The sequence below is a fragment of the Sarcophilus harrisii genome, chromosome 4, assembly GCF_902635505.1.
Source record: "Sarcophilus harrisii chromosome 4, mSarHar1.11, whole genome shotgun sequence".
In the NCBI taxonomy this organism is placed as follows: Eukaryota; Metazoa; Chordata; class Mammalia; order Dasyuromorphia; family Dasyuridae; genus Sarcophilus; species Sarcophilus harrisii.
The window spans coordinates 293,007,889-293,025,836 of record NC_045429.1 but is presented as its reverse complement, the minus strand read 5'-3'; the positions used below and the strand labels follow the sequence as shown (position 1 = coordinate 293,025,836).

At 35.8% G+C, this 17,948-nt stretch overlaps 2 protein-coding genes and 1 pseudogene across 2 annotated transcripts; 2 read left to right on the top strand and 1 right to left on the bottom strand.

The window, feature by feature from the left end:
• The first annotated feature begins 2,584 nt into the window (after window positions 1-2,584).
• LOC105750415 (histone H3) lies at window positions 2,585-3,098 on the top strand. The gene has a single exon (XM_023502709.2). It carries the CDS (start codon window positions 2,632-2,634, stop codon window positions 3,040-3,042), a length of 411 nt encoding a protein of 136 aa, XP_023358477.2. The 5' UTR covers window positions 2,585-2,631; the 3' UTR covers window positions 3,043-3,098.
• Window positions 3,099-4,966: 1,868 nt separating this feature from the next.
• LOC111720572 lies at window positions 4,967-12,502 on the top strand (annotated as a pseudogene).
• Window positions 9,921-17,404, bottom strand: LOC105750416 (histone H1.4-like). The gene has a single exon (XM_023502711.2). It carries the CDS (start codon window positions 15,906-15,908, stop codon window positions 15,075-15,077), a length of 834 nt encoding a protein of 277 aa, XP_023358479.1. The 5' UTR covers window positions 15,909-17,404; the 3' UTR covers window positions 9,921-15,074.
• Window positions 17,405-17,948: the final 544 nt, after the last annotated feature.

Below are 17,948 nucleotides of genomic sequence, written 5' to 3'. Positions count from 1 at the left end.
ATCTGCTGGATCATGTGAGGGGGGCCTTCAGTGAAAGAACTCTTCATTTCAAAACATAATTGCTCATTGTCTAAATGTAAGGAGGCATTTTCCCACATATGTGTATGTATGTGTGTATCTCTGTGAATTCTAGGGTCAGTACAGACCAACACCTTTATTATTAACTGAGAGGGTATCAAAGTTTTCTTGAAAGTTTGTGTTGTCAGTTTACTTTGTTGGTCTTCTCTTTTATATACCTTATAGGGAATTCAGATTGAAACAGGACTTCAGGACTTCAATCCAATGTTCACTTTCTTCCAAGGTAAGTTAAGTCTGATCTCTCAAATCAGGATTTGGTTTGGTTTGGTTTTGCTTTTTTGCTTTTTGCCGCCTAAGACAATGTCTAGGGTCAGTACCTTTCCAAATTTAAACCTGGATTTGATCCTACACTTTCCTTTTTAAACACCAGTCATAATTCTAAAGAAGCTAATTATCTCCAACCAGATGGGATAATCAAGTAAACTCTGAAGAAAGCTCAGAGCTTTGGATTTCAAATCAGAAGACTTGAGTTCAAAGCCCTAATCTGGTGATTTTCAATCTTGTATTTCCAGTTACATATTTGACATCTCAAACTAGATATCTCATTAATACCTTAAACTCAGCATGTTCAAAATGGAACTCATCTTTTTTCCTCCATCTGATTTTCCTTCCAAAATTTTCTATTATTCCATTCTCAAGGGAACCATCATTCTCTCAGTCACCCTGGCTCAAAATTTAACTATCATCCTCCATTCTTAACTCCCATATCCAATATTTTGCCAAAGTCTATTGATTTTATCTTTTTAACAGCTCTCCCATATGCACACCTTTGTCTCCTCTGACACTCCACTACCCTTGTATAGGCCTTCATTACTTCATGCTTGGACTATTGTAATAGTCTTCTGGTTGGTAAATGCATACCATAAATCTTTTCTCACACCAGTCCATTCTCTACTCAGCTATCAAAGTGATCTACCTAAACATGTTTATAAGCCTGACCTTGTCAAACTTCCACCTCAAATTCAGTAAATTATAATGGCTTCCTCTCACCTCCAGAATCAAATATAAATTTCTGTTTGTTGTTCATAATCCTTCATCACCGGCCCTTCCCCCTGGTGTTTTAGTCTTCTATTATCCCATTCTTCAATACATTAGTCTCTGTGCTATTCTTTGAACAAGATATTAAATTCTAAATATGGACATTTTCAATGGTTGTTCCTCATACTTGGAGAGCCCTCTGCCTTCATCTCTGCCTCCTGGCTTTCTCCAAGTCCCAGCTTTTACATGAAACCTTTCTTGATCTCCTTAATTCTAGTTCCTTTCCTCTATTGAATACACACACGTATGTATGTTTTGCTGAGGCAATTGGGGTTAAGTGACTTGCCTAAAGTCACACAGCTAGGACGTGTCTAAAGCCAAATTTGAACTCAGGTCCTCCTGACTAAAGGGCTGGTACTCTATTCCACTGTACAAACTAGCTGCCCCCCCCCCCACCACCACCACCACCACCACCTCTGTTGAATATTTCCAATTTAATTGATTACAATTATTTCCAATAGCTTATTTGTTAAACAAGATGAGGCTAGCCACTGATAACTGTAGGATTTCACTGAAAAGATCTTTTTTCTAAATTGATTTCCAAAATAGCTGATCACTATTTTTTTTTCTAAAACAGAAATGAGATATTAAATATGATTTTCTAATTTTGAAGAAAAACAATATTCTGATTTACCTATCACCATTATCTTGTTCGAAAAAAGAAATAAGACTAGTCTGGAATGACCTATTCTTGATGTATTTATCTTGAATCTTCCTCAATTAGGTGGAGAAAGGGAAGGTGCTGGTGTCAGCTGGGGACTTGGTCAGACCTGTGCTTAAAAATCCTTAGCTGAGTACAGGAGCTCCCTACTGAACTAGAGAGAATCTGGTAGGTAGACAAACCAGCAGTAGTATGATATAGGTTACTGTATCATAGAATCAGAGGGAGATAAGATGGGGCAGCTGGGAGAGATGCTACAGAAGGAAAAAATGCCTTAGCAACAGATTTAATAGAAATAGATTGAGGAGGGAAGGAGGACTGGAAGAGGGGAGATCGGCAATTACAGGTAAGTATTAATTAGATTATTTAGGATTCATACTATAGTATCGCATTTCCTAATCTCTGGTTGGAACAAATTCACAGTAGTTATACTACGTAGTCAAAACATATGCAAATAAAGAGATTGCAATACTATACTTTGATTGGTTAGTTTACTGTATGGCGATTTTTTTTTTTATCTCACAGAGTCTACATTCCTCTTTTGGTCATTGCTATAAATGTTGCTTCATTATTCAAATTGTGCTTTTAAACTTCAAATAGTACTTAAAATAATATCGGTTCAACTAGAATTTTGTCAGTGTTTCAAAAAGTGCCATTTTCAGAGAAGGAACAAAAGGGACCAAAAATCTGAAAACGGTTGGTTGCCTTCAGTTGCAAACTCAATCATGGACCAATCCCGCATCAAGGCGGGATTTTTGAATATGCTCCAGCCCAATCAGAAGAGGACTTTGTCTATAAATAAAGTGACATTCTTTTCCTTCAGTCAGTGGTTTGGTTTTTCTATTTTACTGGAAATGGCTCGTACTAAGCAAACTGCGCGGAAGTCTACTGGCGGTAAAGCTCCCAGAAAGCAGCTGGCTACAAAAGCAGCTCGTAAGAGCGCACCAGCTACTGGCGGTGTGAAGAAGCCTCACCGTTACCGGCCCGGTACCGTGGCCCTGCGGGAGATCCGCCGCTATCAAAAGTCAACCGAACTGTTGATCCGCAAGTTGCCCTTCCAGCGGCTGGTGCGTGAGATTGCTCAGGACTTCAAGACTGACCTTCGCTTCCAGAGCTCAGCCGTGATGGCTCTGCAGGAGGCGAGCGAAGCCTACCTTGTGGGGCTGTTCGAGGACACCAATCTGTGCGCCATCCACGCCAAGCGGGTCACCATCATGCCCAAGGACATCCAGCTAGCTCGCCGTATCCGCGGGGAGAGGGCTTAAACTATGAGCAGTCTTTGAAAAGCCGTACCTAAAGGCTCTTTTCAGAGCCACCTATAGTTTCCCTAGATAACTGTAACGCCCTTTGGTTTGAATGTTATTATTTGCATTGTCTTTCGTTTGCTTGCTTTTTTCAAACTTTGCCACAGACTGGTTCAGGGACAACTGCTTTTGGCCAATTGCTTTCGCAACAACTATTAGGCTCTCCACTCTCACGTTGGCCTTGTGACTAAAACAGCTTTTCTCAAATTAATCTTTACCTATGGCGAGAGAGAGGAGCGCGGTGGAATAGGAAAGGAATCCGAAACTGCGACTAAAAATATGAACGTAAGAATACATGCAAAATTTACTTACATATATAAAAACTTGTTGCAGACAAAGCCTTTGGAATTTTAAAATTTATATGTAGAACCTCAGCAGGTAGTCATGTTATTTTGCTTTGCAGTCTCAATCTTCAAATTCATTTTTAAATGTCTGCCCAGTTCGGGTGAATTGGATCCAAATAACAAGACCACTCAAGACTGTCAGAAATTTAGGTAAGGGCTAAACTCAACTGAAATTACTTCCACTGACTGGGAAAAGATGTGAACTAAGAGTATCCAGTGTCTTGATTCTAAATGCTTAGTTCCTAATTCATTTAACTTTTAACTAGTCTTCATCTACATTTGTTTGCTCACGGAGAATTGAACTAGAAGCCAAAAGTTCTTTCCGGTTCTAAATCCTGTATAACATTTTTTATATATGAAAAATTCCTTTCTCAGAAGATAATTGCCGCCCCTCCCCCCCCCTTTTTTTTGTAAAATGGATCTTAAGAGAGTTGTTAGGGTTGAAAGGGTTAACATTTTTAACATTTTGAGTCCCTCTAAGTAAATGGGGCAGCTGAGTTAATTACACGGGATAGAATGCTGGTTGTGGAAACCAGAAAACAGTTCAAATTTTACCTTGAACACTTACTGTGACCAATTCACTTAATCCTGTTTGCCTTAGTTTCCTAATCTGTTAAATGAGCTGGGGAAGGAGATGGTAAATTACTCCAGTCGCATTACCAAGAAAACCCACAATGGGATCATGAAGAATTCCACATAACTGATTATTTGATGAGCATCAATCAACTTTGTTTCTAGTTCTTTGCTACCACAAATGGTTTATTATGAGTATGTTGGCTTATATGGGACTTCCTGGGTATGACAAGGAGATATATGCTTAATAGTGGTATCTCTAGATATAAGGGAATGGGAACATAGAACAATGATCAGGAGTCGAAGGATGTGGGTTCAAATGCTACTTCTTGCTACCTGTGGGACTTTGGCCAAAGCACTTAATCTTCATAGACTTGCGATTTTTCATCTATAGAAATGAAGTAAATAGTGTTTTAAGAACCTTCTAGAGGATTCTATGATTCTAGATCACCTTTAATCAAGATTTCTGTTTTTAAATCAAGAAAGAAGGCTATACTTAATTTGCTGCATTAAAGCTATTTATTGGCAAGACTGACTATTCAACAGAAAAATTTATACTTCAGCTGTAGTCAGTTCTGGCCCCTAGATTCTAGAATATATTTTGGTCATATTAATATAAAGTTTTTACTTATGACTAACTATTACTATGACTAGGAATCATCCATAATGTGGTTCAATCCTCAATTAAGGCGAATGCTTGATGGGGTATTCAGTATTAGTACTCAGTCTGGATTCCAATGCCATTGCATTTTGAAATATCTCAGCTCCCTCCCAGAACTCATAGTACAGCTCCTGTGTTTTCCTCTGGGAATAGGACAAAGATTCCATCCTCTTTGTTCAGTGTACCAATCATTTCAGTAAAACATGGGATGGGGAACATTCTGAAAAGGAATGTCCTCTAAGACCTGAAATAAAACACCTTAAGCTTCTTAGATAAAGCCCTGTAAAGTAGGATTTCGGAGCCAGCAGAAGCAGGAAAAGCAAAGAAAGGGGCATTCCTGTGACTTGGAAATACCCAGCAGGCTCAGGATTGCAATGAGGACACTATCTCAACTGGCTCTTCTGCTCTTCCTAAGGGTAGTGGTCCAACAGGAGGGACCATCTCGTGAGTCTAACGGTAGTGGTCAGCAAGTGGGGTGGGTCAATGGGAAGAATGAAGAAGTGTGTTGGTTCTATTTCTACTGTCATCCTTATTCTCACCCCTTTTCCCTATAGAATAGGAAATAGGAGAAAGAAGTTTTAATGTCTTTTAAACTTTTCTGCCTTGTTTAGATTTCCTTGTTTCTTAGCTCCCTACGGGATTTATCCTGTAGCTAGTATTTGTTTTCTTCTCAACTCTGTCCTCCTAGTACTGCCCTAGTGTTTATGAGATGAGATATGTGAATATCTCATTTGATCCTGAAAAAGAGAAAAAAACAAAAAAAACTATGAGGCTTTACATAATAGGATCATTGATTTGGAATGAGAATGGATTTTTCAGGCAATTTTGTACTAGTCCTTGTTTTTACAGAGGAGGAAAACAAGACCCAGAGAAATCCAAAGTCACACAATATTTTGGAAGAGTTTTAACAGATTCTGGGTATATTTTCTTTCCTTAGTTCCATCTTCTTTATTTTCAAACTAAAATGTATAGTTCTAGAAAAAGGTCATTGCCTCCACCTTTGTTCTCAGTGGATTTCACCTAGTAACAGAGGACATATGATTTTCCACTGGTTAAAGGATCTGAGGAGCAGCTAATTTGGAGCTATTATGTTCACTCCTTCTCTGCCAAGTACCTAATTCAGTGTCTTTATAATTTTCAAGATTCTCATTCTCTTCAGTTTCTCTTTATGACTCTCTTCATTTGTGGCCCGGCTATGTGGATGACATTTATTTGTATACTATGATCATGAAAGCCAAAAGGCAAAACTCCAGGATCCATGGATGCAGAAGAAAGATAAGTTTTGGATGAGACTTACACAAAGCCTGAAAGGATGGGATCACATTTTCTTTGTTGATCATAATGGACAATCACAGTCAAGGTAAGAGTAAGCATTTGAAGTGTTTTACAATAGTATAACTTTTCCTTTCATTACCCTCCCTAAGAATTTGGAACTGGAATAGATGGATTTGGGTCTAAGAGGATAAGGAAAGTAACACAAAGTAGTCTTGGTGATTAATGCCCCTTCTATTCTGACATAGGCACAGCAATAGAAACTTCCAATTACTATATATAGAATGAATGAATGAATGAATAAGCACTTATTAAATCCTGTGATGCATCAGGTCATATGCAAAAATAAATCCAATACAATCCCTTCCCTCAAGGGAGCATAAGTAGGAGAGTAGTGACCAGAGGAGGTTTTGTTCTGGGAGATACAGACATCATGAATAAAACCATTGGATAATCAACTGCCATTCCCTTTACAGAAGCAATGATGCTATTCATTTGATTACTGTTCCCAAAGCAAATGGTGAAAAGAAATGGTTGCTTTATGCTCAGGTTAGATAGTTGGAAAGAATATGAAATATGGTCTAAGGCTGGCTAGATAAAGTGATTTCGGTGAATTTGCATGTATTCACATACCGATTAGGATACTTCAGAAGGACAGCAGAATAAGAAAATGCCTCTAGAGCTCTAGCCCAGAGATTGTCCAGGATGGGTAAGGTAGCATGTTAGAACATTAGAGCTATAAGGGACCTTGAAGAACATATAGTGCAATTTATAAATAAGGAAATAGGACTAGAAAGCTTAACCTACTTGTCCAGGATCACATAAATTAAAAGAAAAACTTGCAATATTTCTGGATCAGAGATATTTTATTTCCTACTTCCAAGTTATCATAGTAGTTTTTCAGTAGTGATTTACATCAATAGTCATTTTTCCTTGTCACGAAGCAAGGAAATCACTTTGTATCAATACCCAATATGAATGTGCAATATCTGTCCTTGGCATCTGTTGTCTGATTGTAATGGTCATCTAAGAATGAAACCTATAAACTTAATGAAATTAGCACCATGATCTGACTAGTCCTATTAGCTAGAATAGCTCCTGAATTATGTATGTACACATATGCATATTTTTGTGTACACATGTGTATTTTTATATATTTTACATATATATATTTTTACATATATATATTTTACATACATATATATTTTTACATACATATATGTATTTTACAAATATATATATATATATATATATATTTATGTATATATGACAAAGTCTTTGAGGTTTAGGGAAAAATTTACCAGAAAACATTTCAGCTTTCATAACTGGTCTGGGTTATCAAGTTCTCATATACTATAGGTCATCTTCAGCTGTGAGCTCCTGATGGAAGACAACAGAACCAGAAGTTTCTGGAACTATGGCTATGATGATCAAGACTATCTCCTCTTCCATCAAGAGATAATGAACTGGACAGCAGTTCAGTCAAAATCCCAGGCCACAAAGCAGGAACTGGAGATGAACAAGATCAGAGCAAAGCAACATAGAGCTTACCTAGAAAGTGACTTCCCTGAGTACCTACAAGAATACTTAAGAGATTGGAAGTGAAATCCTGAATAAGAAAGGTATAATGCTCAGAGTTTCTTCCATATTCTCTCTCTCCAGATAGATATGTGTATGCGCACATACACATACATATTTAATCTACTGGTAAAGTTAGTATATTTGTTTGAAGCCAATCTCTTTCTATGACTAGTCATAGAACTGAACTGAACTGAAATGAACTGAAAACTTCAATCTCCCTGGAAATGCATTGAGAGAGGCTACTCACCTTTTTCTTTTAACTGTACTTTCAGTGACCCCATTGGTGAGAGTGACCAGACATGCCACTCACAAAGGTACTATCACTCTTGAGATGCCAAGCCCTCAATTTCTCCCCAATGACCATCACACTGAGCTGGTTATGGGATGGGAAGCAACTGAACCAAGGAATTCAGCTTGGGGACATCTATCCCAGTGAAGATGAAACCTTCCAGGTCTGGACAGCTGTGGATATCACCCCAGGAGAAGAACAGAGATATGCCTACCAAATAGAACACATGGGACTGATCAACCCTTCATTATGTCTTGGGGTATGGACCAGAATGAATAATGCAGAAAAGAGAATTTTTCTTTATGGGGAAAAAAAGAGGTTATTTGTCTGGGTTGTAGGACCCAGAAGAATGCTTTGATTTGGGGGGTAAGAGGGTGGGGAGATGGAATAGTGGAATCATGGGCCCCTAACCTCCCTATCCTGTTTCAGAACATGGTCCACTGTCTGTCACCCTGGCTACTGGGATCTCCACTGGGATCATTGTTAGCATCATCATTATCACCACAGTTGTCATCATTTGGAAGAAAAGGAATATGTCAAGTAAGTCGGAAAAAGGGGAATGGTTTTTGCCTAGCTGATTAGTAACTCCTAGGACATATTGATTTACTTAGCATTTTTAAATGATTCAGCAAACAGAAATGGGCATGGTTTAGGCAATGGAAGTGCTATTAAATAAGATGCATAACTATTACCTTTGCTTCTACACCCTAAGTAGGGAAGAATTAACTATAACTCTCATTTTCCTGTCTCTCATTACAAGGCTTCTTATTTCCATAGGAGGATTGATCAGGAATTATATCCTAGCTGAAGATAAGTGAGAAAGACATATAAAGGAATCAAAGGAAAGATGTCACATACCACTTTTTTATTTTTTCTTAACATACCTCAGAACTTATACTATATTATTCTAAGGAGACAGGGAAATTATCAATCAAATATTTCTTGACGATCTGAATAGCCACTATATAACAGCAATAATAACAGCTAACAATTACATAGTGTTTATTATATGCTAGTTATTATGTTAAGCCCTTTTCAGATATCTCATTTGATCTTCACAACAATCCTGTAAAGTAGATCTTATTATCCCAATTTTACAGATATTGAAACTGAAGACTCAGTTCTTCCTAACTTCAGGCCCTCTCCTTTCTCCACTACATACCACCTAAATGCCCTTTCAAAGATTGGGAGCAGGAAATGTTGAAAGATCCAGGGAACCATTCAAAATAAGTTGTTCAAGTCACCAAGATTCTTTTTCCAATGTTTTCTACTACTACACTATGCATTGTTTACTTTCTCAAGAAGTTCATTTTCTCTTATAGCATTATCACCTCTAGATTAATGCCCAATTTATATCTTTATTCTTGATCACTGAACTGTTTCCATGGATATTCCAAAATAACCAAAACTTATCTTTTTTCTTCTTTCTATGGCACCAATATTTTCAGTCATTTGGGCTCACTAACTGGAGTCATCTTTAACACCACATTCTCCTTTACCTCAGTTATCCAATCTGTCACCTAGTTCTATTATTTTCCCTTTTTAATATCTTTAAGCTTAAATTCTTCCTCTCCATTCCCACTGCTACCACCAGATGCATTGATACCAGAGAAACTGAGGTCAGCAGAGATTACTTTTTAATCTTTAATGTGGAGTTTAAGCTAGCTGACTGGATGGGACTCTTGTTCAAAGTATTTGGTACAGATAAACCAAGGCAGGGAACTTATATAGGGTCATAGCTAACTAGGGTTTGCAAACAGAATATATAACCTGAATATACAATCTTATAGGGGAAACAAAGGCAGATAAGGGGGGCAAGGACACAGAGGATGGACAAACCATAATTCAGGAAAGGATCATAATTTAATCCTGACAAGATAGGGGTCAAAATAAGGTGGTCAAGAGTAGGAGACATCAAAGTATGGGGCAATACTTAAAAGGAGGGGGAATTATCCTAACAAGGATGGAGATAATGCACCTGGAGTTTATGACACAACGGTATGTTAAGGTGATTGAAGCTCCAAGATTTTTCCTGGACTTTTAAAAACTCAAATTCCAGTCCTAATGGCAAGGAAGGAGTGGGAGAGACCAAAGTGGGTATGATTTTTTTATCCAGGGCTCTACAGCATATCCCTGTATGTCTAGATTATTTGCAATAATCTCCTAACTACCTTAATTCCATTCTCATCAGACTTGTACCACACACTAGCAGATTAATTTTCCCCCAAAAAATCACCATGTTACCATCTTTAAGAGAACTGCTATGTTGACTTGGAGTGATTGTAAGAGGAAGGCAACAAGAGGTCATGCTATTGCAACTAGTAAGAGATGTCTTTTCTTTCATTTCTTTTCAATTAACTGACCCAGTTGAAGGAAAAAGTAGTAAGAGTCAGGACATTCTGCTGATTCTCAGCTGCCAATTTTCCCTCTATAATCCCACTGGAAAGAGCCCTGGAAGGTAGTAATATCCATGCTATGCATCTATCACCACCATCCTTTCACCTTTTACACATCAAAGTATCCAGACTCTGAGTGGGTGTCAGACTCTCATCTGCACAATATTAGACTTATATTATCCCTCAGTAGCAAGTCCCTGAAGATAACATAGGATACTGATTAAGGTTAAACCTGAAATTTGAAGTTTTGATAAAGAGATTAGCAGAGTCTGTTTCAAAGGATTTCTAAATTTTGATAAGAGTTACTATGATGTTGGGCCATAAATAGTAAATCTCTGGAGAATTTATTCAGTCTCAAAAGAAATTATTCATTAATTAACTTTTACAAATTACTTTTTAGTTATCATTTCTAGTCTTTTTATTTCTCTCAGGCATTCTCCATTCTAGTCAAAATGCCCAACTAAAAAATGTACATGGCATAATTATGGCTACCATCTAGGTGCCTTTATATAGGTTGTGCCCCCTATCTACAATGCACTCCCTCATCCCTCTCTGCCTTCAGCAAGGCTTCTAACATCTCCAAGCACTCGGATGCTACCTCATATATAAATACTTTCTCGATTTGTCTAATTAGATAATATTCTCTCCCTCTTAAAATGACTTTGTATATACATTGCATTTACTTAACTGTATACATCTTCTAGATACTAAGTAAATTAAAATATAAACTCTTTGAGGAACTATATTTTTTATCTTTGCAAAAGTAACATACAATAGCCACTTAATGTTTGTTAAAGTTAGGGTAACCTATACTGGTCATTTGCACTGGGAACTCTCTTTTTGTAATTGTTTATGTTTAATATGAAGGTTATACATAGTGAATACATAATTAGAAAAAAAATTTTCCTTCAAATGTTAATTTGACTTGTTTCTCTACATAGTAAAAGTAGTCATCTCCATCATGTTTACAGACAAAGTGACAAATTCTTGTAATTCTGGATTTTCTTAACTATCCATATTACTAGGGTTTTCTATCCTTCCACATCTCCCGATGACCTAAAAGCAGAGCTAGAAAAGAACATTGAATACAGGGAGAAGCACCTGGAAAGGGCTGTAAACTTTTTAAAAGATTTTTAATTTGTGCCAAGCTGAATAATGTTAAAGTATACTTGTGATTTACTTCAAATGTATATGACTTAAGTGTAATTTGAATCCTGAAATTTCTTATAATTGCAATAAATAATTGTATACTTTTCTCATCATATGTAAGTAATTACTACATGGAAAGAATGGGTACAATACAGTAGAAGAAAAAGTAAGTAGAGAAGTAGAGAAAAATAAGAAATGTCAAGAACCCAGATATGTAATCTTAGAAATAGAACTTGTTCACTCTCATGCTATTTCTTTTTATTCTTGGGCATTGATAATAGAACACAAGTCCAAGGCCAAAATCAAAGGGAAACACAGGTAAAAAAAAAAAAAAAAAAAGCTTTAGGGTTTGGTGATGTTCACTGAAATTCCTCATATGCCCTCTTTGAAATTCCCAAAGAACAATTAAAAATCACATTTTATAATTTTGGGAACATTATGTGTCAAGAGAAAACAAAGTCTTGATAGCACCCCTCTGAACTTAACCCCTTAAAATTTCACTTATAGGCAAAGTCATGCCTAGAATACTTCACTAAATTCAAGGGATTCTGTAATACCACATTCACAACTCACAAACCTCCACTGAGGGATGTATTTTCAATAGTCTACTTGAAAACAGAAGTAGGGCAAAGAAAAGGGTTTTACTGAAATAGCCTTTACTGAAATGCTCCTCTCTACAGCTTACCTTCATTCTGCATCTGGATTTTCTGGATTTAACATTCTTGGGCATAATGTTTTTCACTGCACATGCTGTACTCCAAGATATCACTGAGGAAGATGGAGACACAGTGGATATAGTGCTGGACCTGGAATTTGGAAACTTCAAATTTGGATTTAGACAAGTTAACTGTGTTACTCTAGTCAAGTCACTTAATCTGTTTGCCTCATTTTCCTCAACTATAAAATAGGAATTATATCATGTACTGTGCAGGGTTGTTAGCAAGATAAAAAGAGAAAAATGAAATACTAGTGCTTATAAACATTAAATAAATGTTTCCTTTCTTTTCTTTGAGCATAGATAGGGTTAAAAGAGACATCCTCTTCCCCACTGCTGAAGTCTTAAGACACATGGATAAAGATAGAATTATTCCCTCTCAAGAGGGAGAAATAAAAAGCTCATATAAAAGATAAACTTTATACATCCTTTCAGACCTAGGACATTTTTAAAAGTTAAGAATCTGAATAGAATTGTAGAAGGGTTAGCTCTGCACACTAAGGATTAGAAAATCATACTCAGCTATATAAAGAATTTTTACCAAAATTCATTGTAAGAAATTAAAAAAATATTAATTACTCTAGACTATATAAATTTGCTGTTACAATAAAAATATTATCAATAAAGAACATAAGAATCATACATAGAATTTATATAGCTCTTTAAAGTTTATAAACTGCTTACAAATTATCTCATTTGATTCTCACAAGGTAGGTGCAATTATCCAATTTATAGCTGAAGAACTGAGGCAAACAAAAGTTAAATGACTTAAAAGACCTGGGTTCATACAACTAGTAAATATGATCCTGGGATTAGTTTTCATCCATAAAAGAGAATGTACTTCAAAAAATATAGTTATAATAAAAACTTGACACAAAATAGAAATAACTTAAAATCATAAAACTTTTTAATCCCACAATTTTGGATAACTAAAATTATAAAATGGGTTTAAAACTATTACAAAAAACATTTACAAATTATACACTAACACAAATGACAAATATTTACAATAATATAAAATACCCAGAAGAAAAAATAATCTAAGTAACCCATGAGAGAGAGAGAATTGAACAAGCCATAAATAAACTCTCCAAAGAAAAATTACTTACCATGACCAGTTGAATTTAAAAGCAGGATTCCATTAAATAAATGTAGTTTTGATGCTTAAGGGAGAGATAAAACAAAAGAAAATAAATATAGTCCAGGATTTCTTAAACTTTTTTGTCATGCCATTGACAGTAGTATGGTGAAATCTAAGGTTCCTTTCTCAAGTTTTTAAATGCATAAAATAAAATGTATAAGATTGCAAGGAATCAAAACACATTAATACTATTACCAAAATAAGATTATGTATCCTAATATAAGAACCTCTGCCAAACACCAATATTTCTATTGGTGCAAAAATATCGTATAGCAAAGATCATATATAATACAACATAATAAGGAGATTATATACCATGAAACATTGGATCTATAAGAAGAATGAAGGGTTGGTTTGATATTAGGAAAACTAAACAAAATAGATCATATTACATGCGCATTATACATATTTGTACACACAAATATTTGAGGGCACATAGACATTTTTAAACATTCATTTTACTATGGGGGGAGGGGAAGGGAATATAGATTTGTGATTTCATTGGTTCTTGGGGAAGCCAAAGCCATCTTTTATACTTGGTATGGCAAGTAGTCTATCTAAAACCAAGAATTTGAATGTGATGGAAAAACACAATTTCCAGTAAATTCAGGGTAAAATGGTTATCTGTTGCTACCACGATTACTTAACAGATCTAGCTACACAATAACACATTTTAAAAGCATATGAAATACAGAGAAAATAAACATTACTTTATGCAGTAACATTTTATTTAAAAAACCCTACAAACTTAAGTCAAATATCTTCCATCAAATAGCAAGAACCCATGTAAATTATATTTTCTGAAAATTACCAACAAAACTAAACAAAATAGAAAAATTCAATTTCAAATCATCAATATATAAAATGTGTGACTCTACCTACACAAAGGAATTGTGTGAGTGTAAAGCACTCTTTACAGAAATAAAGACTAAAGATTAGAATTTTTTAAATTGCCAATAACTAAAAAGCAGTAAAGTGAACTCTCCATCTTCCTTCCCCCCTGTACCTAGCACACAGAACATACTTTTAAAATATTTGTAGTATTTAATTTGTAGTTTAACCTGTAAATTGGGATTGTACCACTAGATAGTAACTCTTCCAGTTACAACTGATTTCACCTTGAGTGGATGCCACTCCAAAACACACAAACTTTCCCACATTTTCTCAGTAATTTGAATTTTCTTGACCTAATAACCTAGGAATATTAGTACACATCAATCGTGGGCTCTCCAAATAAAGCTAATTCCTCTTAGTTCTGTATATGTAGAACAATGAAAAAAAAAAAAAAATCAAATGACAGGGTCTTCTACAAAGCAGAAACAAAACAAATTTAAGTTGTCACTAAACAGAATTTGTAACTAGGTAATCACTCTGACTTCAAGTCTTTCATGCTTTTTGAAGTAGGCCTGAATAATCAGTTGCAAGTTCTTTAAATCCTAGAGGAACCAGATTGCTAAAATCGGCAGTTTGCAATCTTCAGTACTGCACTTTAGAAAAATAAGCTGCAGATGTCAAGTCACAAGTAGCTTATTATAGTTGGATAGACTTCAAGATTGTCTCAAGCAAGCACTACTCAGTTGATTTGCTTATAACCAGTACCTAACAACCACCCAACAAAAAACAACTTTGTAGTGAAATTTTAGTAGTGAAAAGATTAGAATTTCAAAGTTCAAAACTTCCAACCCATCCATAAGGCAGAAAATACCAAAATACTAAATTTTGGTCACACCAAGCAAGTAAAAATGCTTTTAGCAGCCCATTTTCAGAGGCAAGTTTCTTTCCCAGTAAGTGCTAAGCAGCTCTCCGTAAGATGCCTGATGGTGGCTCTTAAAAGAGCCTTTGGGGGTTTCTAGAAAGAATTTGACAGCTAATTTATTTCTTTTTGGGCAACACCTTCTTAGGTTTAACAGCTTTTGACTTAGCAACCTTAGCCTTAGGTTTCACTGCCTTGGTCTTAGCTGGACTCTTGATTACTTTCTTGGGCTTGGCTGCTTTACTGGTCTTGGGACTCTTGACTGTTTTTTTGGCTCCAACCACTGCGGGTTTCTTTGCTTTTTTTGGAGTTTTCACGCTCTTGACAGTTGCTGACCCAGGAGCTTTCTTAGGTTTCTTAGCAGCAGGCTTCTTAGCTTTAACCGAAGGTGACTTTTTGGCCTTGCTCTTGGTTTCACCTGAAGACACTTTCTTGTTGAGCCTGAAGGAGCCGGAAGCCCCAGTGCCTTTGGTCTGCACCAAGGTGCCTTTGCTTACTAAGCTCTTCAAACCCAACTTAATCCGGCTGTTGTTCTTCTCCACATCATAGCCACTGGCAGCAAGGATCTTCTTGAGAGCTGCGAGGGACACACCGTTTCGTTCAGTGGACGCGGCCACTGCTTTGGTTATAAGCTCTGATACCGGGGGACCTACAGCTTTAGGCCGCCCTCCTTTCTTGGCCTTCTTCGTGGGCGCCTTCTCTGCAGGTACTGGAGGTGGCGCAGTAGCCGTCGTGGAACCAGGTTCAGAAGAAGCGGCAGGCGCTGTTTCCGACATAATCATACAACGTGGGCAAAAGTAGAAGTAGGAAACTAGATTTATGCGAACTAGAAAGGAACGGCTTCGACCAGCGGTATATATAGGGCGGAGCTGCGCCGTGATTGGTGCGTTGCTTAGCCCACTTGTGGGCCCTGCAGTCTCTGTTCTGACTTCTAAATTGTGTTTGTTACACATCAAAAAAAGGCCAAACTCAAATTATTCCGTTCGTCAAATTGACCAGTTTTTATCAGGAAATCATCCCTGGACTCTCAGGCTTTACATACCTTTTCTTCTGTTAATAAATATAAAATTTGACACCCAAAGTTCTCAAAAATACTTGCAACTTTGAGCACAATTCAATGTCAAAAAACCCTAGTTGCTCTTTTCATTATGAATTTAAAATAAATAATTAAAGGGATAAGGTTTGTGACCCTTTAGAGATGATTCTTCATGTGTCTGGCCTCTTAATTTATCTAAAAAACAAATTATCTGCATTTGAAGTTTTGCTAAAAATTTCTCTGTAGATGAATTAAGTAACACAGGCTGCTTAGAGTGCAGTCCATTGTCCTAGAGAAAACCTTTAATCTTTCTGCTAATTAGCATCAGTTCCTATTAACCTTGCATTTTTTAAAGTACTGATTAATTTGACCAAAAGAAATTATTTCATATTTAGGCTCAGATACTTTTGTCTTCTTTGCAATTATACTACTTTATTGTAAGGGGCCCTTTTCTATGAAGGACTAAGATCCTAACAAAATAAAAATCAACAATTAGTTGACTTGTGTATTTGGGGACAAAAAGAAAGTACTTAACTCATCCAATGAGCATGTGGATAAAGTGAATTTGAAGTAAGGAAATAGTTTTTTAATAGGCAAGCAGTGGTAATAATAATAATAATAATACATCTTTATTAATATTCTGACCTTTGGGAAAGAGAGCATCTAGAGAAAAAGAAGGCTGAGAAGGCATGTGACGTAGAGTACCTTGAACTCTGAGAAGAGACCGTTTCAACTTTGCCACTAATGAGAACTGTGTTCTCCATGTAAAAAGTGGAAAAATTTATATTTGTTGAAATTAAAAAAACTGAGTTGAATTGAACTAGTGATTATGAGACTTATTCTGAGCCCTTTAATATTCTTCTCCAGCTATAAAAATGGTCCATAGTAGATAGAGAAACTGGCATTCAAAGAATGAGAATAGTAAATGAAAGTTATTTTTTAAAAAGGAAATAATCAAAAGCAAAGAAAATTTTATTTTATGTTTTTAGGAAATTTTTCTTCTAAGATAACAACCAGCTACAAAGTTGATCTCGAAGTTAAGACTAAGGTTCAAAAGAATCCTCTGAAAATCATCTCTTCCTTCTGACACCTGTTTTTGCTGTTGTAATGTTAATGGCACTACCAGTCGCCCATGCTTAAGCCTGAAAAATCATTTTTCTATATCTCCTATATCTAATCTGTTCCCAATTTCTACCAGATTTTTCAAAAGCCCTTATTCTGGATCCTAATATTTCTATATAAGTCCTTTCTAAGTTATCTTTGAATTTATATCTCTGAGAAAGAACAATTTCAAACTTATGAAACCTAAAACAAAACTTAATAACAGAAAATAGATTTTATTTTTCAAATAAAGCTAAATATATTGCCTGGCCATTTTCTACTCAAATATTATATAGTATAATGGTGGATATTCCTATCATTTTATGAGGCAAAAAATGTAGTATAAAACCATGCTTAGCATGAAATCAGAGGGTAAAACACAAAAGTTGAAGTGATATTTGAAATCAGCAAAAAAAATATATGTATGTGTGTGTGTATGTGTGTGTGAGAGAGACAGAAAAAAAGCAAAAAACTAGTGCTTTTTTTTATAAATGAAAGTATACCTTATACTTACCTTAATCATAACTTCATTCTTCAAAAGATGAAGAAATCAACAAGAAGAAATGCTAGTCTCTCTCATCCTCACCAATATGAGAACATTTTCTAACCTCCCTAAAGATAATAGATAGAAACACCCTAGATTTGGAAAGGGTAAATTTCAGAGAAATAATATTATTCCATGAGCTAAATTTAGCCAAGGAAGGATGCAATTCTAAAAACATTTTTTTAAGGAAAAAGAAAATATGGATGAGAATGAAAAAAAATGAGAGTTTTCTGAAAAGATGCAAATGAATATGTAAGGAATACCTCAACTAGCTGAGAATTTTAAACACAGAAGCAAGTATAAGTAATGGAA